The sequence below is a fragment of the Bactrocera neohumeralis genome, unplaced genomic scaffold (assembly GCF_024586455.1).
Source record: "Bactrocera neohumeralis isolate Rockhampton unplaced genomic scaffold, APGP_CSIRO_Bneo_wtdbg2-racon-allhic-juicebox.fasta_v2 cluster10, whole genome shotgun sequence".
NCBI classification, from domain to species: Eukaryota; Metazoa; Arthropoda; class Insecta; order Diptera; family Tephritidae; genus Bactrocera; species Bactrocera neohumeralis.
The window spans coordinates 16,129,916-16,152,890 of NW_026089623.1; the positions used below are offsets into that span (position 1 = coordinate 16,129,916).

Genomic DNA, 22,975 nt, shown 5'->3' on the forward strand with positions numbered 1-22,975 from the left:
AAAATAGCAGAATTGAGCATTTCAGTGATAAATGAGAAAAATGATGTTAATTTCAATGTTTAGAAATGTACTCTTACAGATTCACATATGTATTTACAATGCGCAAACGACTATGGATATCATTTATAGATATTCTCCATATATGCATGTATGTACATATTTAATAACAATGCTCATATGTATATATATATGTACATAGTGTGTATGTATGTGCAATTTGACATATTTAATGATAAATTCCATTAAATCTGTTGGAATTTATAATAAAGTCATACATATTTCCATTATTACCTAAATATATACATATGTGTACATATGTACATACATACATATACATATGTATATTGGGCATTAGAGGTTTTGATAACGTTTTGAAAACCCAGCCGACGCACGTATTTGCATATGGATGTAATTATGTGTACATATACTAAACAGATTTTTAAAAACCATACCCGTAATGATAACATTTTTTTTGATAAAATCCCGTTTTGATAAAATCTAAAAAGTCACATGCATATAATCATGTGTACATATATGTAAACAGATTTTAAAAACCGTACGCATAAAGTTCACATATTCACAAATGTATGTATGTAATTTTGTGTTCATGTAAACAAATTTGAAAGAATCATTCGTATAATGTTTGTAAATTTGTCAACACACAGCTTTATGTGTAAATATATACACCCATTGTTTCATACATAAACTCCGTTGTCACGGACAACCAATGGCCGAACTTCACGTTGTGTCAAAAAGTCAATGTGTTGTTGGTAGAAAATCCGAGCTGTACCGAAAAAAATCAAACGATTGTCACCGCTTCCCTTGCCGCTGTACAGCTTCGCCAACAAACCAGCGTAAATATGTATGTTTGTGTGTGAGCTTGTATACATAACGACGCAGCTGCGTAAAAATATTTCAGAATTACAAAATATTTTTCACATTCCTTGACAAACACAGTCAATCCCGGTTATGTGCCACAATCAAAGATACCGAATTTTTGTGGTTTGTTAAAAATAAAAATGTTGAGGAGGCTTATCCCATGGTAGGTTGCGAAGATTGTGGGGTCTCCCTGTTTGTGGATTGGACAGAGCACACTTAAGTTCAATTCTTATCAGTTCTTCACCACCGTGTTTGAATAGCACGGCCGGCAATCCATCAGTGCCTGTCGCTTTGTTGTTCTTCAGACGGTTAATTTGCCATTCGAACTTCTTCATGGTCGGGCAATGGAACAGCTGATCCATCGTAATCGATTTGGGAATCGCCTTCTCCTGGCGTTATTCTTTTACTGCCATTCAGAAGGCTGGAGAGGTGCTCCCTCCATAATTTTAGTATGCTCTGGGCATCGGTCGCTAGATCACCTTTAGGAGTTCTACAGGAGTATGTTCCGGTCTTGAAACCTTCTGTTAGACGCCGAATGTTTCCGTAGAATTTTCGGGTATTACCCCTGTCGGCCAGCTCGTCAAGCTTTTATACTCACGCAATTCGGCTTCTCTCTTTTTCCGTCTGCAAATGCGTCTCGCTTCTCTCTTCAACTCTCGGTATCTATACCATCCCGCACGTGTTGTGGTCGATCGTAACGTTGCGAAGTAGGCAGTCTCTTTTCTCTCCACTGCGACACGGCACTCGTCGTCGTACCAGCTGTTCTTGCAGCTGTACGTAAGGAGTTTGAAATGCCGTCACGCAGTTCCCTTACACCGAGTTGTTGACGAGTGCTCTCAAAAAGCAGAAGTCGAGTAGAAAACCGCTCGGCTGTCTGTTGTGATTGCAGCTTCTCGACGTCGAACCTTCCTTGTGTTTATTGACGTGCTTTTTTTGCTGCATAAAGGCGGGTACGTATTAGCAACGTGAGCAAGTCGTGAGCTGCTTGAGACATATGTAAAAAAATCAGAGAACTTTCCTTTTTTGAGTAAACTTCTACACATGACTCCATCCTTCACACGAAAATACTATTGTCAAGAAAAGTTCCTGTCTGAATTTCAAGGGAAATGAGAAAAACGGCGCCTACTAAATGAATTAGTCATCGACGGATTGGGTCTCGAGATATGTGATTTCAAAAAGTGGGTGGTGCCACGCCATTTCGGAGATAAAATTTAATGACCCTGACGTAATGAGTTATTGATTTATTGGGCTTTTAGTAGTTTTCAAAAATACCGTTATATGAAGAGTAAGCGGGGTTGTCTGCAGATTTCATCCGTTTTCACACTTATAGTTGTTATGATATTTGAGCTGTGCAAATTTGGTTGCTATATCTTAAGTTATTTAGGAGATATGTACATTTAACTAATTAGAGGGCGAGCCGCAAACTTTTTAAAATTTTTTTGCCTGTGCCCTTTGCTAGTGGCACTTTATAGGTAACAGGCAGTCACCCGGATTTCCACTTTTTTCGTCATCTTTATCATTTATATATACAATATATAACCCTATATCTATCTCGATTAGTTTTAATTTATACGTGGAACCGATAGGTGAACAAAACTATAACTTTGTAGCAACAGGTTTTGCTAAACCTTTCAAGCCCGCAAGATAGCTTTCGTCACATATGATAAAAATTTAAAACATTATCTATTTTCATTCAATGAAAGTGTGTATACCTTTGTTCAAAGCCTTATACCGAATGTGTCTTTCTCTGCCCCCAATATAGCCCATATAATGATTCTCAGTTTCCATCTGACTTTACAAGTATGTCGTTCAAATTCGTAAAAATGTGAGATAATTAAATGAAATTAAGTTGACACAAAACTGACGTCCCCCACGGTCGGCATTCACAGTCCGCGCGCTGCCTCATTCGTCGATAGACCTATGATGAGATAATAAAAACGTTACAGAACCGCGTTGCTCGATGGATTTAACGAAACTAGAATTATGCGAGCGAACATTGCGCAACTGTTGAGATAAGATAAAATTCATGGCTCTCGACTATAGTTAACGCTCGGCCGTGCGCGCTCATGTCATGGCCGTCGACTATAGTAGACGCTCGTACCGAAGGTGTTATTAAGATACAAAATTTGTCTGCAATCCGTTCACGATTTCGTCGAATAATGAATCTTAAATTCTTTCCAAATATTTTTATATTCTCGCAAAATGTTTATACTGAGTATAACAGTTTTGTTCAACTAATGGTTGTTTGTAGACTAATCGAGATACATATGGTATAGAGTTATATGTGTAAAGATAAATTATTAGGAGTTAAGTTGTATTCCGAGTGACTGTCTGTCTTTCCATCCGTCTGTGCCAGCGATAGCTTGATTAAAAATTGAAACTTGGTACACGTGTTCCTTGGCAGAAAGAAAAGGAGGAGGTCGTAGATAAGCGTAATTGCACCACTGCCACGCCCTCAAAATGCTATTGGCTGAATGAGTTAAACTTCCCGCCCTCATACGCCACTACACCACACAACACACCACTCACAAAGCAACCCAGGCACACTCACCACACTTGGAGACTCCCTCGTTCTGGAAGCGGACGCCCTCTTTCGACTACGACGTGCGAATGCTCAACATCAGCGGACGTCTCAAGTCTTTTTTCCACATCGACCGATCTCAAATTTCTATTTTCGAGGTTCCATTGGTATCCGACCAGGGAGTCCATTAATTTTCACATTTAATTTGTTTCGATTTTTTACATACATACACCGTCACGTCTCCATAGGTATCCGACCAAGGAGATTTTCACTTTAACGATTTATAATCCTAAAATTCAATTGTGAACATTTTGGAAATAAAAGATACTATTTTGTCTTCAACTTTGCTTCCCCATTTTCCAATAGATGTCTCTAGGGTCAAGCACTGGTCGATTAAATCGATTAAATCGTTTTATATCGATCTTGGACATTTGTGTCAACACTAACCTAACAAAATATTTCTAGAGATCTGTTTGCATCCAAAATTTATTCTCAACTGAAAATGTCACTTTTTGAGCCGAATTCTCGACATTTGCGGGAAATTTTGCTTTTCCTTTTTAATTTCAAGAAAAGTTCGGCTGAGGCTCATCGAATGCGTTCGGATACATACGGTGAGGCTGCTTTAAGTGAAAGAACATGTCGCGAATGGTTTCAACGTTTTAAGAATGGTGATTATGAAGTCGAAGACTGGCATGGTGGTGGAAAGGAGAAGATTTTCGAAGATGCTGAATTGGAAGCATTACTCGAGCAAGATACGTACGTTTCAAACCCAAGAAGAATTGACCGAATCGTTGCAAGTGACACAGCAAGAACTATCAAAACGCCTCAAAGCCATGGGGATGATTCAGAAACATGGAAACTGGGTTTCTTACGACTTGAAACTAAGAGATGTCGAACGGCGCTTCTTTGCATGTGAACAGCTGCTTCAAAGGCACAACCGAAAGGGATTTTTACATCGCATTGTAATGGGTCCAGAAAGTCCCGGGGAAAGCCTGGACATGCCTCCACGTCGACGGCAAAAGCGAACATTCTCGGCGCCAAGATCATGCTCTGCATGTGGTGGGACCAGCTGGGGGTGCTATATTATGAGCTGCTAAAGCCAAGGGAAACCATTACAGGAGATCGATACCGAACGCAATTGATGCGTTTGAGCTGAGCACTAAAAGAAAAACGGCCACAGTACGAGGAAAGGCACGATAAAGTCATTCTCCAGCATGGCAATGCTCGGCCTCACGTCGCAAAGGTGGTCAAAAAATATTTGGAGACGCTGAAATGGGAGATCTTACCCGCCGTATTCTCCAGACGTTGCTCCTTCTGACTACTACTTGTTCCGATCGATGGCACACCGTCTAGCTAACGAGCACTTCAGTTCTTATGAAGAGTCAAAAACTGGATTGATACTTGGACCGATGTGAAAGATGAGGAGTTCTTTCGTCACGGAATACGCATGCTGCCAGAAAGGTGGTCAAAAGTAGTACCTAGCGACGGCCAATATTTTGAATAACATCTTTGTAACCGTTTTTATACAATAAAGCCTTAAATTTACAAAAAAAACGGCGGAAGCAAAGTTGTAGACCTAATATAAAAACAAAAAAAAAGTTTTTTTCGGAGTGGGTGCTAACAGTAAGTGGTAAATTATCTAGGTATAAAGACAAAGCTATAAAGAGCCATAATAAACCTGAATTAAGATATAAAACTGTAATGTGGCGTAGGTGATCGTAGTTGGAAGGGACACCGCTGGGCTAAAAATTTTGAAATAAAACAAGAGTGGCCCCACCCTCTAAGAAGTTTAATATATATATCTCCAAAACCACTTGATATATGTACAATAATCAAATTCGCTCATGATAAAAAGTGGATAAATTTGGTCTATAAACACACCCTCTCCTTATTTGACGGTTTTGTTAAAAACTACTAAAAGTGCGACAAAATATAAATAAATGCGCCAGAGACATGCTATTTTTCACCCGCGATGGTACGAAAGCAATTTATAGCAGCCGGTGTGAAATTTGAACAATCCGCCAACATTTACGTAAAATCCGATGTCTCCGGACCTACTCAACCGATTTCAACCAAATTCGGTATGTGATATTATACTAACATTCCTACATTACAGTATGAAATAGGCGAAATCGGACTGCAAATACGCCTACTTCCCATATAACACAATTTCAAATCAAGGCCCAATTAATATACCGGCACTATTGACACCAATAGTGCCGTCGGGTGTGCCACTTTATGACGAAAAATTATTTAAATCGGACCACAACTATTCAAGGTCCCAGATACCAAATATGTGGACCCCGGTTCATATTGCTCAAAAATTTTTGAGATTCGAAAAGAATTTTATGTGGCGTTGATCATTGCATAGCCCTCTCTTACTTTTTTTATAATGTTTTGCTAACATCTGAAATTATATCTCTGGCATTGACTTTTGCAAATTGCAAGACTATGAAATGTTCGGTTATAGTAATTCTATTAACAGTTGTGACAAAATTCATTAAATATGTAATAATGGACCAAACAATTTGGAGTGGACTTTGTAAGTAATATGCTCTCGTAACATCATACAATAGTTTGTTTTCCCAAGTGGTTCTAATAGAATACATAAAATAATAATATAGAATACATAAAATTTATCATGAACACGAGACGAAAAAAATTCCGACTGTCGGTTCGCCCGTCTGACCACGCAAACAATAATAAGAGAAAAGAATGCGATATTGTGTAGATATTTGCGAAAGCGAACTATTACGCCCACAAAATGTCGTTATGTGAAAACTAATAAAGTACTAGAACAAATCCACAAATTAGGCTGAACCCACACCGGGTCAGTCAAAACAGTTTTTCTTGTCTCATCAAGACGAAACGAAAACGCATGTTCGTGGTTTGACTTGTTTGAAGAGCTGTTGTCGAACTTCTTATGTATTTTCATACAGCCAACGCATACCAAATGCGACAAAACCGTCTTTCCATTATAGTGTTGCTGGTTGGATTTCACCTACGTATTGCGAACCTTCCAGCTGCAGTAAAGTACCATGAAACACGAAAGGACTTAACGTTTTAGTGAGTTTCTCTGAAAAAACTTCCGCATTTTCTTCGTCGCTTTTGGCCCAGGATCCGTTTGGCTTTCTGAGCATTTTTCACAGGGAATTATCCGTATGTTTGTTTGGAGTTAGTTTCTCAATGTAATTGGCAATATTTTGATTTGTAAATAACTTTATTTTAGTGCTGAGAATCTTAGTTAAATTGATCAGTTTTCTTTTATATTGGGGAAATCGCGTGATTTGCGATTTTTCACGTAGTTTTCTTGTTTCGTTTATGAGATCTAAAATGTCTGGTGGATATTTAGTATAAAAGTTTTTTTATTCCGGAGTACTTTTCCATGCCGATTCCTGAATAGCTTTCGTAAATGTATGAACTTCATCTTCAAACATATCTTGAGATGTTATATTTACTTCAAAATTAATGTTGTTGTCGAGCATAACTTTGAAATACTCCCAATCCGTATGTCTATTAGAAAGATAAGGTGGTATGTCGATTTCTTTTAGATGGCCATTTAGGATTAGATATACTGGCGAGTGGTCCGAATTTAAATCCAATTCATTTTCAATAGTAATGAAGCTCTTGGATATTTGTCAAGTGATGAAATAGTCGATCAAGTCAGGTAATTTCCTTGTGTCAGAAGGCCAGTAAGTCGGTTGGCCAGTAGACATGAAGCCGCATCCAATGGCCGTAACAGGTTTAAATAGCTATCTCCCCTTCGATGTCGTAACTCTTGAACCCCATTGTGAGTGTTTTGCGTTAAAATCACCATCCTTGATGAATTTCCAATGGTGTTTTAATATAAGTTCTGTGTACAAGTCCATTTTGATACTATGTCTAGTTGGGCTAGATATTGCGGTAATGATTATTTTTCCGAAACTAGATTCAACCGATATGGTCGTGGTTTGGAATTCTGGGACACTTATATTAATTTCTTCGTAGTGGGGAATATTATCTCTGATAATTATGGCACTCCCCCCTCTCGCATTGTTATTTGGGTGGTTCGAGCAATACGTCGTGTAGGTTTTGAAACTAACAAAAGTCTCATTTGTAAAATGAGTTTCTGATATAAGACAAATATCAATGTTTTTAACATGAAGTAATGTCTCTAATCCTTTACTACGTTTGAGCAAGCCATTTGCATTCCATGTCATAAAACTTCATCTGTTTAATTTTTGCGCCTTATTTTCGTTATGCTGTCGCTCTAGTTTAGTAAGACGTTCATGGGTAAGTTTATTTTGCTCTTCTAGCTTATTAAGCTTGTTGCGAAATAACGAAAAATTACCAGTAATATCACCAGTGGCATTCGTATTTGTTTGATATTCAAACATATGTTGTTGAACTTTATTGGCATCTTTAGTTATGCTGGCAAATGAGGGCTTTCAGATTAATGATTTACATTAGTGACTTCCTTCTGAGGAGCAGTGGAAGCGGTTGTATTTAAGCGTTTTGGTTCATGTTTATACTCATTATTTTTTTCAGTCGCGTTTTTGATTTTTTTAAGTTGCTTCGCGGGGTTATTTTGACTACAGTTACAGCGTTTGGGCGGTAGTTTGGCAGGTTTTGTGCAGTGTTGTATGATTTCCGGCTCACTTTACACTCCATGGTGGTTTACAACAATAGTTTCTAGTGTGACCGAACGCCTGACAGGATTTACACTGCGGCACAAGATTCGATGGCTTGATGGGCTCGAGCTTAACGACAGACATTTAGAATATGTTTGATTTCGTAAAGTTTCTTAATGTTCTCTGTAGATTCAAAGCATACAATAAACATATTTAACTGATTTTTTGATTTATATTGAAGTTTGTTTAAGACTTTCGTAACTTTAAATCCTTGCTTTTGAAGGTCTGTGATAATACTTTCAGGCTCACATGAGTGATGAAGGTCTTTCACCATTACGCGTATATCACGCGATTATTTGTCTTCGTACGAGTACCAAAGAATTTTCGAGTCGTTTAATTTGCTTGTAAGTATTCTGTAGTCGGAACTATTTGAAAGATTTATTTTACAGGAACTTGGGCCAGTGAGCTTGAGTGTGTAAGATTTTTTTACATCTGCGTTAATCAAGGAACGTATCAAGGGTTGGTTGAAGTTTTGCGATATTATAATTGGCGGAGGGCGATGGCTTACTTTTGTATCTATTTTATCTTCTGCTGTTCCATTCGGAATCGGAGACTTCAGTGTTACATCCGGTGAAGAATCTGCTTTGCGTTTCTTACTTTTTTTTTCTTTTTTAATAGCCAATTTGTTTCTTTTTCAAGCTCTTCTTCGTCTGTTTCGGCTGCAAAGGTCGATTTTGATGGAGAAGAAGATGTTTCATTTGCATATTTGGTTAGCGATTTCTTCAAGTTTTCATTTTGAAGTTTAAGTGACGCATTTTCGTTTTTTAATTCATTATTCAATGTTTCTATTTTTTTTAATGCGTTCGAGCAACATACTTATGTGGTTACATTGTGTACTGTCTTGTCGACTGCTTTACCGACTGCACGTGCAGATAATGTAGTGTCCCTGGCCACCAACAACTCTGCGTAGACAGCTGGTTTGCCGTGCGACAGAAATAACTGATACCCACTTTAGGTGTTCGGAGGAGAATTTTTGCGCAAAAATTAATAGAGTGTTTTTAATTTGGTATTATTTTTTGTTATTTTTAAAATTTCCAAATGTTATATGATAAATTATTTATGTTTTTAAATATTTTTGTAGAAATTTCGGGTAAATTGATATACCGCGTGGTGGCAACGATGTCAGGGTCCTCCCGTGAATCTGCTTACGAATTTCCACAGCCTAGATTTCACGTTTATTAAAAGAAATTGAGGAGCACACTTTACTGTTGACCGTACGCGCGAAATGCTTGTAGCACTTTGAGACATACTTATCGTATGCGACAAGAAAAGCAGTTTTCACTAACCCGGTGTGGGTTCAGCCTTAAGTTATAAAACCCTCTGGGTCTATGTATAACTTTTGACTCAAAAACACAGTATATGAGACAATATTTTATTGTAATTAAAAGGAAATCTTGTCCTGATAATAATAACTTTTTGTGATAAAAATGGATGAAATTGCTTTCCTATCCCCAATATATACATTAGGGTGATTCAAAAAAAATTTTTTTTTTTTTTTTCAATTGGTACTCGCAAAAATAGGTTCCTAGACACCTCTAAGAAAGCCTCTCCAAATATGAGTTTTTAATTGTAACGGGAAGGTCCTCCGCCTAACGGTTTTCTATTTTTTCTTATTATCAGATAGAAAAATTTATATCTCGCTTCCAACTACTTGAAAAAATATTTTGTTAATTAGGTTTTGTAGGAAATTGAATGCTCTAAAATATGATCTCTTATGATTTTTTCGTAAACCCAACCGTTTAAAAGATATTAACGGTTGAAATTTGACTATTTTTGGAAAAATTCTTTTTTCTTATTAATTTTATAACTCAATGAAAAAAAATTATTATGAATGATGATACACATAGTTTTGTAGGAAATTTACTGCTCTATAAAAATGGTCTACTACGATATTTCGATTAAGTTAAGCGTTTACGAGATATTCATCGTCAAACATCAATGCATATTAGGGTGATTCAAAAAAAAATTTTTTTTTTTTCGTTTGGTACCCTGAAAAATGGGTTCCTAGACACCTCTAAGAAAGCCTCTCCAAAAATCTATTCATAATAATTTTTTTTCATTGAGTTATAAAATTAATAAGAAAGAAAGAATTTTTCCAAAAATAGTCAAATTTCAACCGTTAATATCTTTTAAACGGTTGGGTTTACGAAAAAATCATAGGAGACCATATTTTAGAGCATTCAATTTCCTACAAAACCTAATTAACAAAATATTTTTTCAAGTAGTTGGAAGCGAGATATAAATTTTTCTATCTGATAATAAGAAAAAATAGAAAACCGTTAGGCGGAGAACCTTCCCGTTACAATTAAAAACTCATATTTGGAGAGGCTTTCTTAGAGGTGTCTAGGAACCTATTTTTGCGAGTACCAATTGAAAAAAAAAAAAAAAATTTTTTTGAATCACCCTAATATACATACAATATAATGGTTTCGGCTTTCAGGTTTACTACTTGTATAGTTGCTCGATATTTTAATGAAATTAAGTACACGTGTCTTGAATTCGGGTCCCATACTCCTATGTTACTATTTATAGTAATTTCCGAATTTCTGGTTCACTCTCTCTTATACCCAAAATCAAAAGTTCTCCCCTTGATGTTCCTTTTGTTTATATCTCATATGAAGGTATTAGTCAAATATATCTCAATAAAATTACGCGAGAATATGCCGATATCATTATGTCGTCTAGTAGCAAACGTTAAATATAGTAGCTAATTCAGTATTACTAAGAGCTCAGTATTGTGTTTGCGCCAAACCTTAGTTATTCTATTTTTGAGTCAACAAAATTAAACTTTGACTCGTCGTCATAAATTACAGTCTTCCAGAAATCTAAATCTGTACTCTCCACCTCTTTGCACTAAACTTAGCTAAACTGTTTTTTACTAATGAATGATGTCTTTCTACAAAAAAAGTGTGCAATATTTTAGATTGTATTAAAATTAACACTGGTAGCATTATTTCCTGAGTATCATACATAAGCATGTGGTTTTAAAGAAGAAATAAAACGCATATAATTTAATGTTATGACCAAGAATTTAGCTGAGTATTTACGTTTTAGAAAAGATTTTGGGAAGTTACCGCGGCTGTCTTAAATAAATTCCAACCAACAGACCCAATTTTCGACCACTTTTTGCAGCACCCTGCTCCACAGCACCATTAGTTTTGGTCCGCGCTGTACGGCATCTCTGAACATGTGCATTATCTAATAGAGTAAACTTGATGCGAAACAGAACCACGGTTGCCGAATTATCTACTCTACTAGCCGATTGTCACCTGAACCTATCAATGTTTTTGATAACAAATTTGCGCGATTTGCAAACGCTGTTCGGGAGTAAGTCTGCTCATTATGAAATGGCAAACCAAACAGAGCGTAATTCAAGTAACAGCTTTGAAAAAGACCAATTTCGAAAAAAGTATTGCCTTATTGAAAATCACAAGTCTAAAAAAATTTTATACTATATTATGTACTTGCATTATAACACTCATTTGTCTTTATTATTTTAGCAATTGCGAATTATTGTAAGACGTATCTCAACTGATATCTCATTATCGATATCTGGTTTTATTGCTTGTAGAGCTCTGTTTTAGAAAGAAAAACTGTTTATATGGAATAGATGTCTCATTTTATGAGATGAGTAACTCATTTTATAGATTGTGTCCAAAGTGTAATATACGAAATAAGGGGTGGCGCACGAATCGTGCTATAAAAGCAAACCGTAATAACTTTACATTTATTTTTGTATGGTATAGAAAATTTTATTTTCTTTTACATAATTAATTATTTTATTATTACATAAATTATGGACCGTAAATTACCTTCATGCACAGCCACGCATATGTAACACCTAATCTTTCCATTCTGTCAGATTTCTGGGTTTTTTTTTTGTAAACCTCTTGCTTGACATAACCCCATAAAAAGTCTAGTGCAGTCAGGTTAGATAACCTTTATGGCCAGCGGAAAGTGGAGCCTCTTGACGTAAATTTGTTTTCAAATTGTCGTTGGAACTCCGCAATAACCAGTCTAGCTATGTGTGCAGATGTTCCATCTTGCTGAAACCAAACGCTATTGAAAGGGATATGTCTTCGTCGCAGGACTGTGTAAAAAAAACTCATTCAACATCCTAAAATAAAGGTACCTGTTCACAGTTAGTTACACCATTTTCTTCAAAGAAGTATGACCCGCCTATACATCTTGATGAAACTGGGCGCCATACAGGGACTTGTTCTGGGTGAAGTTCTATGTTGTGGATTATTTCTGAATTTAATAAACTCCATGTACGGTAATTTTGCTTGTTGACATTTCTGTTTGGATCAAAATGGGACAGAATGAACTGCGTTTGTGTGTTGAACACGAACATACGCATCTCGATAGTAATGTCTTCTTGAGATCTTCATTTTTTCGGTATCACAATTTTAAAAAAATTCAAATAATAACCTGCGAAATAAAAAGAACTAGTCGGTAAATCACACAGAAAAAAGTTATTATGATTTGTTTTATACACTCGTGGCAAGGCAAACCTTACCACTATACTTTCATAAATTTTTTTCTGACTTTTCCGTTCGTTCGTTTTTTTTTTCTTTTTGTTTTTAGTAAGTATAAGTAAACTAAATTAGATTGTCTAATTATAATAATAGTTATTAATTTATTACGTTTAATGAGTAAAACACAAATTGTTTTTAAAGTGATACTCCGACTAAACTTCGTGATTCAATTAAAAAAAATTATAAAATAAAATATTAATTTCAATTAAAGTGTAAATGAAATTAAATTAAAAAAATAAATTAAAATACTTTTTTCATCGCTTGTCTCTTACATTTCGAGCTCATTATGTAAAGCTCACTATTTTTCAACTAATTTATCTATAATGAATGTGTTTTGTTTTTAATTTTTAATATTTTTGATTAATAACATGTCCTTAACTTATTTCTAAATAAAAAATTTCTTTACCACAAAAAGTACCGCTATAAAGTGTAGTCAAATATGAACAATACTTGAAAATTTTGAGTGGTAAGGTTTGCGTGGACACGAGTGTAAATTGTGCAACAATGGAAAAATGTTTCCATGCTAAGTTGATATGATGACTTGTGTTGGATAGGACCGTTCTATTTCACGTACATACATGTACTTAGTTCGCTAATATTTTTATTAAAAAGTGTTGCAGCGCTTTGCCGAATTTCGTGCGAAATGTTCGAATTTTGATTATATTATTGTGAACTTCGGCAAGCTACCAAATTTGGTTATGCTTTGTTTTAGAGGCATTGAATAAATTTTGTAAACTTATAAAGCCAACTATACGACAGTCTATGCTTAAACACGCGTTTTTATTTTTAATTGTGTAACATATATATTTTTTGATCGACTTTAAAAAACTGTCTTTTCCAAAATTTTGTGTACTGTACCTGTATTTAAATAAACATATTAATTAAAAATTTAACCGTCTTAAAGATATATTAAAAACATAATTTTTTATAAATAGCCACTAATCTAATTTATTTGAAAATTAGTCTTCTCTCCAAAGGGAAAATACCGATCCATATCGTAATCGAAAAACCCTTCTAACACCACCACCCCAAAAACGTATTAAAAGTGCGGACCTATTTCGTGCGCAACACGGCATTAATTCCGAACGAGCTCTTTCAGAAGCAGAATTTCCAGCGATTTTACAGCATCAAATATCTCGGGAACGAAGACATTTGTTTAATGATTGCGACAGAGCTATAGAAGCCAATGAAACTACTATAGGATCATCAATAGAAGAAAAAACAGCTTTCAATTTTCAGGTAAATACTATATTTTACAAACAATTAAGTCTTTGACAATTTTTGTTTTAGCGCACAGATAAACAATCTACACAGGAAGAAAGTGCCGATGACGACTCTAACTGTAGCAGCGAGTACCCTCTTGATCGTGTAGGTACACAACAGGAAACGAACGACTCAGTGGATAATCTACGACCTGCCATGCCGAACACGTTTTCAGGAATTCCAAAATCTCTGGAACAACAAGGCCATTTAAATAAGAATGAATTTGGTATGTTAATTTTATAACATTCAGTATTTTATATCCGTATGTTAAAATAAAATTGGAGACTACAATTTCAGAATTTACATAATTTATTTAACACTAACTAACCATATTTTTTTTTAATCTTTTGAAATTTGGATTTTAGCAAAATATAAACAAACATATGTACATTAGAGCGGGCCGTTTTTTTTTTAAGTCGAGCCAGCGATTTCTTAAGTGAAGTTAAATTTTTCAGGATTGTAAAAATTTCTTCGCTAGTTTTTGAGATATTTGAATGAAGCTTAATTGGTACATAGGTGTTTTTTAAGATTGTAGTGATCATTTGTCGGAATCGGCCAGATTGGATAACTATACCACATATCTACCATACAACCGGTTATTCAGTTATTTTATTTTTCGGTTGCCTGGCTTTCATTAAGAGCTAAGAGCACGTTATTTTGCAGAACTGTCCTCTAATACATACTTAACAATGGCAGTGAAGAAAATCAGATAAATATGTATAACATATGTATACATATTTCGCATTTTGTAGCCTACACGATAATATTAAAAATCTACTGATATTGGTTTTTTCATGACCTCCATTAAATTACAATTTAAAAAAAAAAATTGTTGTTATGAATTAGTGTAACAACCCATTACTAACTTCCTTAAATCAAACTTTGGCAAACGGTATCAAATTAAATTGTGGGTTCAGCCGAATATTGTATACTCTCACAATTTTCAAGAATCGAAGACGGAAAAATATTTTGCAGGTGCTAACACCATTTTATCTATTGCTAAATATCATAAGCACGAAAATCATTATATGGTTATGTGAATGTTAGGAAAACATATGGATAAATTCCTGATTGGTCCCACCTCATTGCCAAGGAATACATGTATTATTGACTACGGCTATAAACTTTAATTTAATAACGAAAATCGTAATCAGCCTTATCAAGAGTTTATGAAGAAACATGAAATCAACAATTGTTTATTGAAGGAAATTCAAAGTTATGAAATATAGTTAACTTTGAAATTTTGTATAAAGCTTACCAATCTTCGTCCACATTCCTTAAATCGCAATGAAAATATTTGTTTACCTACCCACATAAGTTTATTTTCTCTTGATCTTCTAATGTGGATCATTCACAATGCGTAAACATCTGTCAAAATTACTTGACTACAGCTCAAGAAATAAGGAATCATGAGCAATTACTAAAGAGCTGGGTACTTGTCCTTCACGTGACAATATAAATACAGGGAAATGATTTATTCACGCGAAGTTCACGAAAAGGCTGAATATTTAATGGTTGCTGAAGTAGATCAAAGATAGATAGATCAAACTACAGAATATCCACAATCATACGTTCACTTAATATTGTTAGAACATATTATATATAATGAATATATTATATAATATATAGAATCCGCCGGATGTTCGAAAATTATTAATTAGGTATATGGGACTAGAACATTATTTACCTAGTTATATCCACTTTAATATTTTTAATAATTTGCATTTCATTGATACGTGTACATATATACATTATATAAATGTATATATGTATGTATATTAGAGTGGTTTTTTTTCTTTTTGAACTACTCATTTTTTTCAATCCCATCGTGAAATTTCCTTGGAAATACCCAAAAAAATTCGCTGAAAATTTGAGCCCTTCATATTAATATTACGGACTGGACCAAGGCATGTAAAAAATTTCCATTGAAAATACACGACAATCGTGATTTTTTATCTTTAAATTTCTATAGCTCAGAGGCATTTTATGGCATCGCTTTGACTTTAAACACATATTCCACATAACTGAACACTCTACAAAAGTGCCTATTGTGACAAAGTCGAAACTCACACCGGCGAGGTAGTACAGGGCTCTAAACCTGATTTTGCTTTGATTTACTGGTATTGAAAATTTTTGTAAACTTATACTACAGCCAAATATGCGACTATCTAGGCTTAAACACGTGTTTTTATTATATTCTCGCAACAATGTTGCTAAGGAGAGTATTATAGTTTTGTTCACATAACGGTTGTTTGTAAGTCCTAAAACTAAAAGAGTCAGATATAGGGTTATATATACCAAAGTGATCAGGGTGACGAGTAGAGTCGAAATCCGGATGTCTGTCCGTCTGTCCGTCCGTCTGTCCGTTCGTCCGTGCAAGCTGTAACTTGAGTAAAAATTGAGATATCATGATGAAACTTGGTACACGTATTCCTTGGCTCCATAAGAAGGTTAAGTTCCAAGATGGGCAAAATCGGCCCACTGCCACGCCCACAAAATGGCGGAAACCGAAAACCTATAAAGTGTCATAACTAAGCCATAAATAAAGATATTAAAGTGAAATTTGGCCCAAAGGATCGCATTAGGGAGGGGCATATTTGGACGCAATTTTTTTGGAAAAATGGGCGTGGCCCCGCCCCCTACTAAGTTTTTTGTACATATCTCGGAAACTACTATAGCTATGTCAACCAAACTCTACAGAGTCGTTTTTTTCAGGCATATCTATATACAGTTAAAAAATGGAAGAAATCGGATAATAACCACGCCCACCTCCCATACAAAGATTATGTTGAAAATCACTAAAAGTGCGTTAACCGACTAACAAAAAACGTCAGAAACACTAAATTTTACGGAAGAAATTGCAGAAGGAAGCTGCACCCAGGCTTTTTTTAAAAATTGAAAATGGGCGTGGCCTCGCCCACTTATGGACCAAAAACCATATCTCAGGAACTACTAGACCGATTTCAATGGAATTCGGTATATAATATTTTCTTAACATCCTGATGACATGTACGAAATATGGGTGAAATCGGTTCACAACCACGCCTTCTTCCAATATAACGCTATTTTGAATTCCATCTGATGCCTTTTCTGTATAATACGAGTATATACATTAGGAACCAATGAAAAGGATGATAGCGGAATAAAACTTTACAAAAATACGGTATTTGAAAAATATGTAAATAATGTATAATGAAATCTCGATTATCACTTTATCATGCGAGAGTATAAAATGTTCGGTGACACCCGAACTTAGCCCTTCCTTACTTGTTATTTATTTATTTATTTCGTTTCGATTACTTCCGTTCGCAATAACGGCGTGATTGCTGACAGTGCTAACTTCGATGGCTACCTGTTTTTATTCTGAAATTGATATCTCTGTTGGCCCCTTGCTATTTATGAATCATGTACTTCATTAAAAATACATACACTTCTCATTGTTTGCTTTATCAGAGTTTTTGGGCTTACTGTTGACTAAAAACGTCAAATGTATTTTACTAGTAGGCCGCAGTTCATGTATAAAAGTTTTTATTATCAAATAAATAGTTAAGAAAGTATGCTAACATTTCATTGAAAATTGATCCCAACTAAAAATTTTGTGAAAAATTTTTATGAATTTGCGTACAAAAAATTCGCTTATGATTAGGGAAAATGTTCGTACATGGGAGATTTTTTCCATGTGAAGTTCATGATAAGAGCCCAACAAATTGTGAATTGGGAATGGGATTTACGCGAAGTTTACGAAAAGACTGAAAATATGTATATCTCAAAACTTTGCGGCTTATTCATCAATGTAAACCTTATGCTTCTACGTGTTTGGTAATACAAAAGAAATATAAAATTGTGGTGCGTAACACGTCCCCCCTAGAGTAACAAATCGTAACGTTACCGTCTAAACAAAGCCGCTCTGCCAACTGCAAACTACACTTTCTGGTTGATTCTGGCAATTTATCGTTAATTCCGTTTTGTTCTGGCGACCACGCCACCAAATTCAACAAAATATCTTGACATCTTAATTTTTAGGTTTGAAAAGGGACCGCACCCACATCTGCTTGCCATGTAACACAAGTTTAAGTTCCATGAGATTTTTTTTCGAAATTCCATTTGAATGTATTCCGTAATTATCGGCCAATATGTACATACTATACATATGTACATAATAAATGCTAGCAAAATTCACATCTGTGCTCCGGAAGGCTAATGAAATATAGTTGCTGTTATGCTTCTATCTCCTAGAAATTCTATAAAACCAGATATGTTTTCAAGCGGTGGAATTGAGATTTAAATTTTTGATATAATAATAAGAAAAAAATAGAAAACTGTAAAGCAGACGACATAGAGTGGTATAATTTATTTTCATCAAAAAAAAAACACAGATTGTTAAGGAAATCCATGGTTTTTTATTTAATGCGAACTACAATCGATACAATTACACACAATTTTTTGAAATAAACTTTTCTCGCAATAATTCGATTGTGGCACGTACTTCTTCCAATTGCGGCCATAAAAAGTCAGTTATCATCGATCTATACCGCTCTCCATTGGCAGTGATACTGTCACCAGCTTCATTTCGAAAGAAGTACGAACCAATGATTTCACCAGACTAAAAGCCACTCAAAATTGTCTATTTAGGTGAATATAATCGTTGTTTATGAATAATTTGTAGATTTTCGTTGAACCAAAGTCCGGTTCATACTCGAAACATAAGTTTTTTTCACTACGTAAATAGACACAGAATATTATCGACAATATTTTGGGAATCGTGAAAACTAAACGTTTTAGTATTTGTTAAACGTGGATTGATTGTGTTTTACTAAATAAACACGGATTTTGTTGGTTGAAAAAAATTGAGACAAAGCATTTCCATTCGAAAAATTTAAAGGATAATAACTTTTCCCATATTGCCACGGTAGCATACTGAACAGGGAAAGCATTGCCTTCTGCGTGCGAAGACAGTGCAGTGCAAGCTTTGTGATTACGTATCAGTGCAACAATATGTGAATGTTGTTGTGATGACGTCACTCAAAGTAAAAAACGTTGACTTCAATATTGATGATGAACTGACAGCTTTGTTGATGCTAGTAGGGTACTCGTACTTGCAGTTGAAAATACGAAAGAGAAACTCACCATCGATAGTGTTAAAAATCTTCTGTTACCAGATGTGAAATTGGATAGTCTGATTAGGAATGGTGAAAAGATAGAAAAATCAAATTCGAAAGTGATTTCTAATAAGTTTCAGTGTCATTCTTGTAAGAAAATTGCTCATTTCGATCTTGATTGTCCGAATAAGACTAAGTAAAATTATAACAATACCAAAACCAAATATGTTCTCTTCGCATCTGTACTTTCTTATGACTTTCGTAACAAAGATAAATGGATTGTTAATTCAGGGGCTACTTCATATCAGAGAACGTATATCATAGAGAAGGGGTACTGTTTTGGATGAGCGTGTTTCACCACAGTTTACATCAGGAGCACCAAAATAGCAGAATTGGGCATTTTCAGTGTTAAATGAAAAAAATTATGCTAATTTCAATGTTTAGTAATGTATTCTTACAGATTCGTATCTGCATACAATTTATAGATATTTTCTATAAGGCAAATCAGAATCTGGTACAAGTGGTCTTGCATCAATTGCACATTAGCCAGCATATTTTTGCTTTTACACTAACAAAATGTATAATGATGCACCTGCTACATCCTTGCAAATATGGAACACTAAAACGACATTGCATTATTTTCAACACTGGTTTGCTAATAATCAGCTACTGCCAAAATTAAAAACATTGTAAACAAAGAGAAGAAATGTAGCAAACCGGTTTGGATAAAATAAGGCTAAAACATGAAAAGCCGAATAAAAAATGGCGCGAAAGGAGATCCAGAGTTGACTGCATTTCTTGCGGGAAGCTCCGGAAGTAAAAGTGAAATTTGTGCTATGTGCCATATAAAAATATTTCTTACCTTCAATGTCCATAATTTCTTCAGCAGCTTCAAGCGTCAGTCCATTTTTCCCCAAAATGGTATTTGCAAAGGTTGCACAGAAACCACAAAAAAAAGCCGTTCATTGTGGATGGTAAATATTTGCAATTGCATAATTTTTCAAACTCAGATGCACAAGATTCTGAATTGACCTTATATATTTTATATCAAAGCACACAAGCATGTTCGTACAAATTGAACTATTTCATGATGAATTCCTTAAAATTTTTGGAAATATATAATAAAGTCATGTTTATGTTGTTACCTAATTATTTAATTAATGTATGTTTGATAAGATATATACAATATTTATACACATACATATTTATTTGCAGGCCATAAAAGTTTTGTCGCACATATTCGCGTATGTAATTATATGAGCACGTAAACAAAAAGAGCCATACGAATAATGTTTGTAAATTTGTCCACACATAACTTTGTATATAAATATGTTCCCTTATAGCTTCATGCAAAATCTCCGTTCTCACGGACAATTAAAGGTCGAAGCTCACGTTTTGTCAAAGAGTCAATGTGTCGAACTCAGTATATACAGTAATAAACCTTTACTTTGTTTACATACATATACTCAACTTTAGAAACTCTTAGGGTGTTGTGTAACACTTTTTTGCTACTTTCATGGTAATCGGGGTGTTGTGTTAGCATTTAAGCTACATATAAATTTTAATGTTTGATAAGCTACACTTTAATAGCTATTATGAAATGCAAGTATTTACATTTTTTACGTGATTATTTTGAATTACTTTGCATGTTTCTTAAATTTTACTGGGATATTACTTTTTATGTTAGTTGTTTTTTATTAACAAGTGTTAAACACGCTTCAAGAATTTCTGAACTTTTGCATGCAAAAAGATACAGTCCTGGGTGGTAAGCTATCTTTTGACATATACAAATTGGTTAACCGTTACAACAAAGAATTAGTTGGAATTTGCATTTGGATATAAGAATATAATTTTAAAAATAACTTATTTAAATAAAATAAGCGTATTTAAAGTTAAAAAACAAGACTGGCTTAGGAAAGCAGCAGCTTTTATGTTTTCTGTCGATCTAATGTAAACAAACACAGCCGTAGAAAATTCACAACCGAGAAATCTAACACCAAGGACACATTTTATACATAACAACTCACTACTTGCAAAATATCTGATTATCACTAAATCAATGTGTTACGGACTAAATATGACACACTATGACATTTAAAGCATCTGTTAATAAAAATATACCATATATAAATAATTTTTGATTTATATTGAATAACAATATTTGTAGTTTTTGCCTCTTATTTACTACCTCAATATATACAGCACTGCGTTGCTACCACTGAAAATCCAAGATGGCCGCTATTCACCCCTCAGAAAGCTACCACGAAAAGGTTTTATTCTGTATATACATACTGTGGCAGAGAACTTAAAGCAAAGAGAAGGTGCAGGTTCGATACCGAACATTTGTTAGATTTATAATAAGGAATTCACCTCACAACCACAGAAGTCACGCTGTGAAATGTTAACATTTTTAACAGTTCTCCACATACTCAAACAGAGAATAAAAAGAAAAATAAATACATATATGTACATATGTATTTACGGCAGATGATGATGAGAATATGAAGAGACATAAATATATGTATGCATGCCCATGATTACACTTCCAACGAATGTAAAGAATTTCGTTTTGCTTGTTTTTGCTTTCAACCAGGCAATCGCTTGTATGTGCAATGTATGTACATATGCGCATTGATCTGCATCTTCATACATTCATATATACTTATATGTACATATATTTGTATACACTTCCAAACAAATAATTCACAAGCATACAAACATACATATGCGTACACATATGAATATGTCACCAACAAAAATTGAAGCATTGTTCTACAAAAACAACAATTGCCTAAATAGCATAAGCATGGTAAGCCAATATGGCAGCCGAATTGGCGAAGCTCAAATGTAGTAAATTTTACAACAAAAACGATTTCATTCATAAACGCAGGCGCAAATTCCACAAGCGACCTCGCTTCATTCATAAAAACAGACGCCGTAACATCTCCCCGAGCATGCCTTCGCCTACAAGCGTCTTTTCGCGACGATGGCAAAAGCTAAAAACATAAATTGAACAACTTTCTGATGATTCTTCACAGAAAGAAGTGGCAAAAGTGGCAACATAGCCGTTGTCGATTTACAATATTTGTCTAAAATATTTTTCCGTGACTCGCAAAAATCTGCGTCGATATGTATGCACGCGCATACATCTTCATACATATTTACGCTGGTTTGTAGGTGACGCTGTTCGAGCAGCAAGGGAAGGGGTAACAATCGGCGATCGTTTGTTAGTTTCTTTCGGCACAGCTTGGATTTTCTACCAACATTACAACGTTGTGGCGCTTTACCGTCGCGTCAGTGTTTCGACACATAGAAGTACTGAACACAATAAGCGCGACCGACTGCAAACGAATATATTAAAATACACACGTTCTTAGGGACAGAGTTATTGAGCCAGCTGCACAACTACATAACTGTGTCCATAAGAACGTGTGTATTTGAAGATGTCGCTTGCAGTCTGTCGTGCTCAATTTGTTCAGCACTTGACTCTTTGACAAAACGCAAGTTTCGGCCATTGCACAATGGGACAGAATGCGTTTTTTTTGGCATAAACTCCAAAAACTTACTCAGTGCCTTGAAATTCGGTACAGATACTAAACAACGCATATGAATATGAAAAATAAAAAATAAACCCGATGACACACCCCCTACCCTCAAAAGAGGCAGCTCCCTTATAGTATCAAAGCTTAATTTCAAAAAAATACATTAATAATTGATTGATTTTGCTTTAACTTCATTCCATATCTTCATTTACATCTAAATCAATTGAATAATCATTAAATATATCCAAATCTACCATTTCATCATCATCAGAAAGTCTATCTTCATCTTCATTAGTTGGAGCTTCTGGTGTAATTGCAATTTCCGGAGCTTCCAAAAGCGCCACCACTTCTTGCGGGAGCATTTTTTTAATTTTTTTATTTTCCCTTTTGTTGATGTGCAAACTTGATATAAGAGGATCTGAGGAATCCATAGATCTATGAAAAACATCGGACAAATTAAGCC

General features: G+C 34.8%; 1 protein-coding gene across 6 annotated transcripts in view; it reads left to right on the top strand.

Moving 5' to 3' along the window:
• The window catches only part of LOC126765217 (protein abrupt-like), a 299,753-nt gene that overhangs the window by 136,438 nt on the left and 140,340 nt on the right, over positions 1-22,975 (top strand). For all 6 annotated transcript variants that reach the window (XM_050482846.1, XM_050482845.1, XM_050482847.1 and 3 more), the window contains 2 exons: positions 13,572-13,847; positions 13,899-14,097. In XM_050482846.1, coding sequence (XP_050338803.1) covers positions 13,572-13,847; positions 13,899-14,097 — 475 coding nt within the window. The remainder of the gene's footprint in view (positions 1-13,571; positions 13,848-13,898; positions 14,098-22,975) is intronic.